Source organism: Leptopilina heterotoma, unplaced genomic scaffold (assembly GCF_015476425.1).
Source record: "Leptopilina heterotoma isolate Lh14 unplaced genomic scaffold, ASM1547642v1 Lhet_64, whole genome shotgun sequence".
In the NCBI taxonomy this organism is placed as follows: domain Eukaryota; kingdom Metazoa; phylum Arthropoda; class Insecta; order Hymenoptera; family Figitidae; genus Leptopilina; species Leptopilina heterotoma.
The window spans coordinates 599,933-609,760 of NW_025111150.1; the positions used below are offsets into that span (position 1 = coordinate 599,933).

General features: G+C 26.1%; 2 protein-coding genes across 4 annotated transcripts in view; one reads left to right on the forward strand and one right to left on the reverse strand.

Moving 5' to 3' along the window:
• LOC122509911 overlaps positions 1-6,065 on the reverse strand; it is a 195,987-nt gene extending 189,922 nt beyond the window's left edge. The window contains exon 1 of the mRNA XM_043624234.1: positions 5,933-6,065. The gene's annotated coding sequence lies outside the window, so the exon portion shown is untranslated. The remainder of the gene's footprint in view (positions 1-5,932) is intronic.
• The window catches only part of LOC122509900 (guanine nucleotide exchange factor DBS-like), a 49,135-nt gene extending 41,122 nt beyond the window's left edge, over positions 1-8,013 (forward strand). For all 3 annotated transcript variants that reach the window (XM_043624220.1, XM_043624221.1, XM_043624222.1), the window contains exons 8-16: positions 262-456; positions 598-774; positions 3,437-3,622; positions 3,699-4,034; positions 4,135-4,452; positions 4,534-4,731; positions 4,864-5,072; positions 5,228-5,426; positions 5,945-8,013. In XM_043624220.1, coding sequence (XP_043480155.1) covers positions 262-456; positions 598-774; positions 3,437-3,622; positions 3,699-4,034; positions 4,135-4,452; positions 4,534-4,731; positions 4,864-5,072; positions 5,228-5,426; positions 5,945-6,172 — 2,046 coding nt within the window. In that variant the 3' untranslated portion in view covers positions 6,173-8,013. The remainder of the gene's footprint in view (positions 1-261; positions 457-597; positions 775-3,436; positions 3,623-3,698; positions 4,035-4,134; positions 4,453-4,533; positions 4,732-4,863; positions 5,073-5,227; positions 5,427-5,944) is intronic.
• The last annotated feature ends 1,815 nt before the right edge of the window (positions 8,014-9,828 follow it).

Sequence of the window (9,828 nt, forward strand, 5' to 3'; positions counted from 1 at the left end):
TTTTTATTTTCGCTCTAAACTGTGCACGAAGAAATAGATTATTTTTACAAAATTCTACTTTCACTGTATAAGATTAATTCAATAATTTGGTATAATACTATAATCAAAGTAAAGAAGCAAAAAAAAAAATAAAAAGTTGTGCATTGATTGAAGTAAAGTAAATATTTCTACTTTTTAGTGGCTTTTTTCTAAATTGTTCAACAAAAATCAATATCTAATGAGAAACATTTTTTTTTGAAATGCACAATTGTGCATTTATAGGGAGACATAGATCGAGCAGAAGAAGTCATCACCGCTGGTCAGCAATTACTTTCAGGAAGACATCAGTGTCCTGCAGAAGTTGTCGAACCAAAATGCGCGGAACTTCAAAGGGTGTGCACTATTTTGAGTCAAAGATTAGAAAGGCGACTCGTTACTTTGACAAAATGTCGAGAGCTTATGGAAAGGATCGATAAGGTACGATGAAAATTTAAACAAATTACCAGAGTTTCCACTAACCCACAAAAAAAAACTTCAAAAATATTTCGTTCATTTGAAACGTTTAAGAATTTTTGAAAAACAATTTTTTAAAAACCTATTCAACTTATGAATTTTTAGGCGAATACTTGGTGTACGAAAGGAATAGAATTGCTAGCAGCCCAAAATAGTTTGACACCAGCGGATCAAGCTCTTCAGGAACTTCAACAATTAATAGAAGCAGCGGAAGAATTTCACCATCCGCGATGCATTTTTCAGGATTCTATTATGCCAGAAACTAAAGCTCTTGTCACTCAGGTAATTCATCGGAATGAATAAATCCTAGTCTCAGGCTTCGCACTCAATAATTAATTTTAAAAACGTAGCTTTGAGACTGAAAAAGTGGTAAAAAAAGGAGCTATTGAAAAATTAAATTTGACGACTAAAAAACTCGTTCTAGTCGATTAAAAAAAAAAAAAATTGATTCTGTATTTCTCTGACATTTTCCTGATTTCGATAAAAAATATTCCCTCTTTTTCTTATTCTGATAATAACTTCAATTCCAAATTTTTACCAAATTCAATTATTTACCAAATTTTAAGTTAGAATTCTACAAAAATTCGATTGTTTTTAAAAATAATTTTTGACAGTAACAAAATAAATTTTTTTCAAACATAAAAATTTATTTCAATTAAATTTGAAAAAATTTCCAATTAATTCGAAATTTAAATAAACATTTTTAATTTTTTTAGAAAATTTCCTTATATTTAAAAAAATTAAAAAAAAATTTTTCAAAAAATTAATTTTTTAATAATTTCTAAATTAAATTATTTTTACTGGAAAAATTTTTGTTCAAAAATATAAATACTTATTTATTCTCCCCCTAGAAATTAAGATTTTAAATAATTTTAATTTAAAAGCTTTTTGAAAATTATCTATTTCTAAAAATTCATATTATGACGCATTTTTAAGATTCAATTTTAATCTAAAATTGTAACTGAAATGCATTTTCAATTTCAAATCAATTTTTATTAGAAAGTTCCACAAGAATTTAGGTACTTATTTAAATACAAAAATAAATAATTAATAGAATAATTGATTATTTTTTAAAATTAGATAAGGATTTTATCAACATATAAAAAAAATTAAATTCACAAACATTTATTTAAAACATTTGAAAATATTTGATTGATTTTGAAGAATTTCTTTAAATTTTTTTTAAATAATAGATTTTGGTAAAAATTTATAAATAATAATTTTATTATTAGAGTTGACTAATATATTGTTAAAAAATTGAATTTTTTAGAAGAGTTTTATCAGATTTTTTGAAAATAATTAAATTTGTTTGACTAAATTCTTGAAATCTATTAAAAATAAACTAATTTTCTTAAAATTTGAACTGAAAATTTAGTTTTTATTTAAATTTTGAAACTAATTAAATTAATTAAATGTTTTCAAAAAATTTCTCTTAAGTTTTTAAAATAATTGCAGAAAATCAATTAATAAAATTCTTCGCAGAAACTTAATTATGTTCAAAAATTAAAAAAAAATTCTCGTCAAAATTTCAATTATCTTTAGAAATAATTAAATTCTTTTCCGAAATTCAATTATTTTTAAAAATTTTAATAAAATTCGTGCCAAAATTTCAATTTCAAAAAATATCCTCAATTCAATGATTTCCAATATTAACTATTTTTAAAAAAATTTTCGAAAACAATTCAATTATTTAAAAAAAATTTTAATAAAATTCTACGCAAACATTTAATTATTTTCATGAAATAATAAAAATTCCACAGTAATTCAATTATTTAAAATTTTTTTTATAAATTTCTTCGCAATAATTTAATTATTTTTATAAATAATAAAACTCGTTGCATAATTTCAATTATTTTTAGTACAATTTTAACCGAAATCCACAAAAAATATAATTATTCTTGAAAATGTTTTATTAAAATTCGTCGAAAGAATTCAATTATTTTAAAATTTGTTGATAAAATTCCTTATGGAAAATGAATTTTAAGAAACATTCAATTGTTCAATAAATTATTTATTTTTGTATTAAAATAATTGAATTCCAGTAGAATTCTGGAATAAAAATTGATTTAAAAATAAATTTCTGTTAAAATTTTAGATACTAATTGAATATTAAAAGTGTGAGTTAATATAGCGTGGATTTAAAAAAAAAAATTAATTTTGAAATTAATTTTTTTGAAAAAGTTTAATTGAATTTTTTTTATATTACTTGAAGTTTTTATTTTCTAAGGTATATTTAATTGAAAAATTTATGAATAATTGAAATTCGTAAAATTGAATATTGTAAACAAATGGATTTGAAAATTATCAGAGAACTTTATCGAAAATTAATTGCTTTAAAAAAGAATTTTAGTTAAAAATCTTTAAAAATTACAAATGAATTGAAATGAAGAAAATAATTTTGAAAAAGTACAATATTCTTATAATATAAAATAATAATTTTATCAAATTGCTATTTTTAATTATTATAAAACATGAAGAAACCGATCTCTTCATGAAACCGATTTCTTCATGTTTTATAGTTATGAAAAAATTTAATTTATAGTTTTAAGTAAAATTTTGAGTAAAACTCGGACTGGTTAAATTTTTATCAGAAATTGGTCTGCAAAAGGTCCGTAATTTTTCATTTTTGGTCCGTAAAGTCCGTATTTGTTAATATTTTCACTGGTTCGAGCCCTGAAAATTTTATTAGAATTTTTGAGAATAATTCTTTTATTTCAAATATTAGCAGATTTAAATTTGTGCAAATTTTCAAACAAAAAAAAAAGAATAAAGTAGGTTTCAGTGTCACAAATTTAATAAAAGTATCCAAATAGAAGTCAATCGTAAAAACAGTAGTAATCTACTAAAAAAATTATTTGTCCCAAGAATTTCTCTCTTTCTTCTTTTTCAATTTCAACTGAATTAAAAAATGAAAATGAAAATACAATCAAAATCTATTTTCCAGGTTTTGCAACGAATAGAAGATGTGTCAATGATGTGCGACAAGAGGATAATGGCATTGAAACAGCAGCTAATGAAACCAGCGAGACCAGTGCAAACAGTGACACCAGAACCAGCAAAACCCCTGCAACCAGCACCACAAATCATCAAACCTGGTAGAATTCTCAAAAAAGCAAACACAATGCCAAAAGTGAGTACAAAACAATGCAAAAATAGTTTTGAAGAAATATAATTAAATATAATTTAATATTAAATAAATTTTCCAGATGGAAATGTGTCCAATCGAGGGCGAATCATCATCACCAGAAAGTGAACCCCGTGATATCGAAGTCTTGAAACAAAAACGAGGACACGTTCTGGCAGAACTTTTAGAAACCGAAAGAATTTACGTAGCCGAACTTGGCTCTATTATTAAAGGCTACAAAATGGAATTGACGAACGAAGCAATGACACATTTAGTGCCAGCCGCATTAATAGGCAAGGTCGACGTCCTCTTTGGAAATTTAGAAGAAATTTGCATTTTTCACGGCGAAACATTTCTACGGGATTTAGAGAATTGCATTTCAAATACGGAACTTGTGGCATTATGCTTTGTACAAAGGGTAATGATTTAAAAAAAACATTCATTATTTTTAATTGTTTTAAAAAAATCAGTAATTCTGATTTATTATCAGGATTACTGATAATAAATACTGTTTACAGCGAGAGGTTTTCTTCCGGCTCTATAGTTACTATTGTCAAAATATTCCACGATCAGAGAGGTTACGTGAACAAATACAAAATGAACCACAATTTCTCGTGACATGTCAACAGAAATTAGGTCATAAACTTCCATTGGCTGCTTATCTACTAAAGCCAGTGCAACGAATAACAAAGTATCAACTTTTGTTAAAGGATCTCTTAAAATATAGCGATGAACAATCATGTTGCACTGAATTGCAAGAGGCTTTGGATTGTATGCTCATTGTATTGAAGTGCGTTAATGACAGTATGCATCAAACTGCAATCACTGGATTCGGGGTTTGTAGAATTTTATTTCCCCCTTGTTAAAAATACGTTAGTGATAAATTCAAATAATATTAATTTTTTTTTCTTTTACAGGGAGATTTAAGTGTGCAAGGGGAATTATTATTACAGGGCTCGTTTAGTGTTTGGTCTAGTAGTAAAAGAGAACGATTACTCAGATTAAAACCATCGCAACGGCACATCTTTTTATACGAAAAAGCAATTATATTTTGTAAACACAGCAAACCTCAGGCACACGACAAAGCGACCTATCACTTTAAAAGATATTTAAAGGTTCATATAGTTCATCTTTTTTAATTAGCAGGAGAAAATTATCAATTTTCCCAATCTACATTGTTTCTAGTTAATTTTCCATTTTACCGAAAGGTATAACTTCAAGAGATTTTATTTATATTTTTGGTTTAGATGTCCCAGATTGGCTTGACAGAATCGGTGAAGGGGGACGCAAGAAGATTTGAAATTTGGTTACAAGGACGTGCTGAGGTTCACACTATTCAAGCACCGAGTGTTGACGCAAAACAATCTTGGGTACGACAAATTAAGGGAGTTTTAATGTCCCAATTAGCGGAACTCAAGGGGAAGCAGTGTTCAGCTCTTGGGAAAACGAACCACAAGTATGTCTAAAATAACTAAATTTTTCATTCTTTTCTTTCTTAATTCATCAGGGTTGCCACAGGTCAGGGGAATCAGGGAAAAGATATTTGTGTAATATCTCGAACGTTCTTTTGAACGTTCGAAAATGATTCTATGTTTGACTTTAATTTTTTAGACCACTTCGACAAACAATTTCGTGGGATGCTCAAAGCAATCTTTCCGGTTCTCTACGAACATTATCTGTGGATGGGAACAGTGTTATTTCTCACATTTCGGATGTTTCCCAGTCGACCGAAGAGGACGTGGGTTGGAGTTCGGAAAATAGTAATACCGACGACGAAGATACATTCAGTGAAAATCCCGGACCCGCACCTGTGAGTATCATTTTTTCGCTCCTAATTTTGAAAATCAAATTTTTTTCATACACACAATTCTTTCTTTTGGGAAAAGTAACAAGATAATCGACGGAAAAGTAAGCAGTAAGTTCTTACTTTGAAAATTAGATCAATGTATAAATTCTACGTGGGTAGAATTTTTTTTACAGCATTTCGTTTATTAATTTCTGCCTCTAAATTTGATCATTTTATTTAATGAATTTAATAAGATTCTACGAAGTAACAAATCAGTTACTTAGTCATTTTTCAAAATTTATTCATATCATATTTTTTCTTTTTGTTCTTTTATTTATTTCTTTTTTTCTGTTTTTAATTTCTTTTTCACTTTTTAATGTTTCGTTTTCTGCTTTTTGTCTCACGTGTCACGACTCATAAGGTCGTAAGCTAAACTTAGACACACCTGACCATAAGTCTAATAAAGTATAGTGCGCAAAAAAGGTGAAAAAAAGAAAGAAGAATATTAAAAATAAAAAGTAAAAACTTACGTAATTTTTCAGGGCGGAAGATACGTGGCTCTGGCTGATTACTGTGCAGTTGGTCAATCGGAAGTAACGATGCGCGAAGGTGATCACTTGGAATTGTTAAAGGTTGGCTGTGCAGGCTGGTGGTTCGTTAAATTAATCGGATCCGGAATCGAAGGTTGGGCACCCGCGGCATATTTGGAGCCAATCAGCCGGAAAACGTCTCGTAGTTCGCAATCTGTAAATAGTCAAGATCCCATATGAAACAGGCGACTGACACACTAGGTTTATCCTGGTGTGTTGGATAAACGCATTAACTACGATTAAATTCAGACAAAAATTTGTAAATTTCAAAAATTCATATTTCATTAATTTCATTAAAATGAAATATAACAGAAACAATACTGGATGAATGTACAATTTGATACGAATTTCAGTAACATCAGAAATGTGATAAAGTTTCTTCTGAAAAGATGATCGTTTGAAAAATGTGAGCCAGAAGTTCTGAACGTTTAAATGAAGGGAATATTTTTCAGAAATTATTGATGCGTTTTGATTCCGAATTCAGGGTTGTCATAGGTCAGGGAAATCAGGGAAAAGTCAGGGATTTTTAGTAAAAGTACTGGAAAAAAATTAAATTAAAATTTTGTTTCTTCATCCGAAGTAAAACATAATATCGCGTTGAATTAGAACAAAAATTCAAATTAATTTGTTTCGATCCAGAAAACGAAACTAATGTGGAAATAAATAAATTTCGTTCATTTGAACGTTGAGAACTTTAGGGACGAAAGTTAGTATAAAAAGAATGAACAGAAGTAAATTTTTATAAAGATGCAGTGTGTTCTCGTACAGATATAAAGGACAATTTTAAAAAAACCTGATTAAAATTTCCAACGGCGTTTACAAATGAAATAGGAAAATATACAAAAAATTCAAAAGGTTTGAAAAATAAACCAATCGGCATGAAAAGAAATCAGGGTTGAATTTTCAAATTAGAAAGAAAAGATGTCATACAACTGCCATATTGATGTACAATGGAAATTTGCAAATGTCGATTTTTTTCTAGATATTTATATTGGAAAATTAAAGATCAGTTTTGATGGCCCAACCGACTTTATCGGATTTACAGAATCGTTTATTCAATGTAAAAAAAAACGATTTCGATAATTGTTAACAATAACCGTAAATTACCAAGGGAATTTTTCAAAGCATAAAATGCTCGCATTTTAGTCACAAAGTGAAACAAGCAGGCCCAATTCGGGTAATTTTGTGTTTCAAGTAAAAAAAGAACACTTTTACCTGAATTATAAATATAATACCAAATATTTGGCACTTATTTGTATATAATAATAGTTAAACTTAAAACTATAAGAAGCGCCCAGTGCACGGCTGGTTTTATTACAATTGTTAAGGGGGAAAACAACAATTTTTCTGAGTACCAAATCTACTAGTTATCGCAAAAAACAGTGCCGGTATCCATAGGTCTCGAAAGACCATAAGATACTAGAATTTGTTAAATATAAGAAATCTCATATAACTGAACACTATTGTTTAAAACTGAGATGTGCAATATTGTAGAGAATATGGAGTATCAAAAAAAAAAATATTGTACTTAGGACCAACTTGAATTAAGCAAAAAATGCAAAGGTATGTGATATATTTAATATGGTGAGAAAAATATTTAAGAAGGATAATTGCGAGTTTGATTACTTTTGCAAATTTTGTTGAATTCAAGTAATAAATAATATTCCATTTTATACTTGATCGTAATGACAGTAGAAAGATAGAATTGCAAAAAATATTTGTTTTTAGGTTCAAAGAAATTATGTAATTATCAACTGATATTTTTTCAATAATTATAAAATTCTTTAGTAAAAAAATTTATTTCTTTAGAAAAATTTTTTAAAAAGTTATTAAATTATTATTTGGAAATTTAGATTTTCAAGAATTTAAGGGGGGAGGGTAAACCGATTTTATTAACTATACAAAGAAAATATTTCAAATATTTTTATTTCCTTATGGTTAGAAAATATTTTCACACCTTTTGAATTTTTATTTTTCCCAAAAAGTAAAAATTCATCAATTTTAAAATCCATGCGTAATTTTGTAGAAAAATTTTAACTATATTTTTGAAGCATTTCAAAAAAATTGTTTCTAAGCTAAAAAAATACAATTTTTTATTCACTTTTTTATTTGAAAATTTATTTATTTTGACCAGAATTTTTTTATTTTTTATATAAAAAATCATAATTTAAAATTAGTTAGAAAAATATGTTTTCTACAAAATTACGCCTGGACTTCAAAATTTATCAATTTTTACTTTATAGGAAAAATAAAAATTCAAAAAGAGTCAAAATATTTTGAAATCTTTAGAAAAAAAATTAACATAAAAATAATTTTATGATTTTAAGTATTTTCTTAATATAGTTAAAAATATTTCTTCCCTTAAATAACTAGAAACTTACGTTTTTTCAATTTTAAGAACTGTTTTTTAATCTAATGTCTTTCCAAAATGTTTTCGACATTTTTTCTTAAATTTTTTCTTTACAATTTCAAAAATAATTTTCTAAATATTCCAAAAATTCTGAATGTTCAAAAGAAGTATTTTTTTAATATAAACTTTTGAGAAATTATCCACTGAAATTAAAAATAGAATACAAATTAAACATTTAGAAATTAGAATCTTATGAATCTTCTTTCAATACAACTGACATAAAATTATTATATACATAGTAAACTTTGAATTTGGTAGAGAAATAAGTAAATTTCATTATTCATTTGAACATTCGGAACTTTAGGAACATTTTTCTAATAATTCTACTTCTAATGGTCAGTGAATTATTATAGAATAATAAAAAAGTGATTTTACTTTATTGAACTACTTGCCTGAAAAAAATGTTGATTAATGTAACTGTCAAGTGATAAAATTTTTTTAAAACGTCTAATACTTAAATTATCACCCATTTTTACACCGTCCTCTTATATACAAAAAGGCCTCATCTATTCGAGCTTTCGATAATAAAATTTTCTGTTTATAACTATCTATTAATTTATATATACGTAAACATTATATTAATTTTGTGATTTATTATTTATGTACGTCAGCTTCGAAATTATTGTATATCTCGAGAGTTTAATTTTATTATAACACAAGTTGTGAATTTCATGATTTTATAAAAAAAAAAAATTTGTAGTATTTAGAATCTATTTTTATAATGAATTTCATACGTCGTTTTTATTTATAATATTCTATAATTAATATCGCATATTTTTTTTATTATTAGTATAATTAATTAAATATTAAATAGACAAATTGTGAATTTAGGAAAAGTATTCTTGTTTTTTTGAAAATATATTTCTTGTTTTATAAATTTCATGGAAAATTTAATTAATAATCATTTTAATTAAAACAATATTATTTTTTCGTTGCGAAAATTTTCATTTTTATTAAAAATTGACGATAGACTATAGAAGGAATACACATTCATATAGACAATAATATTGTCCATTTTGAAAAAAAAAAATAATATTCATATAATCATCTTTTCAATATAAGAATTTGCTATAACATTGTACCGAAACCGTCATTCATCTTCCCTCAAAAAAAAGTAGGCAAATAGAAGGTGTTTTCTGCTAAATAGATTTTTAAAAAATTAAAAAAAAAATTGTTAATCCAATACGGAGTCACACTTTATCTCGAAAATGATGATTCATAATTTGTATAAAAAAAATATTTACTCCCAGAATTTACAATCTTAATAAAATAACGGTTCCTTGATCGTTCCTCGAATAAAAAAATGAAAAAAAAATTTAGAATCTATTTTTACATAAATAATAAAAATAATATTAATACATACGCCGAAATCGCTTCTATTTGCAAATTGTGAATCAGTTTGAAAATTTATAGTGCACCTGTCACT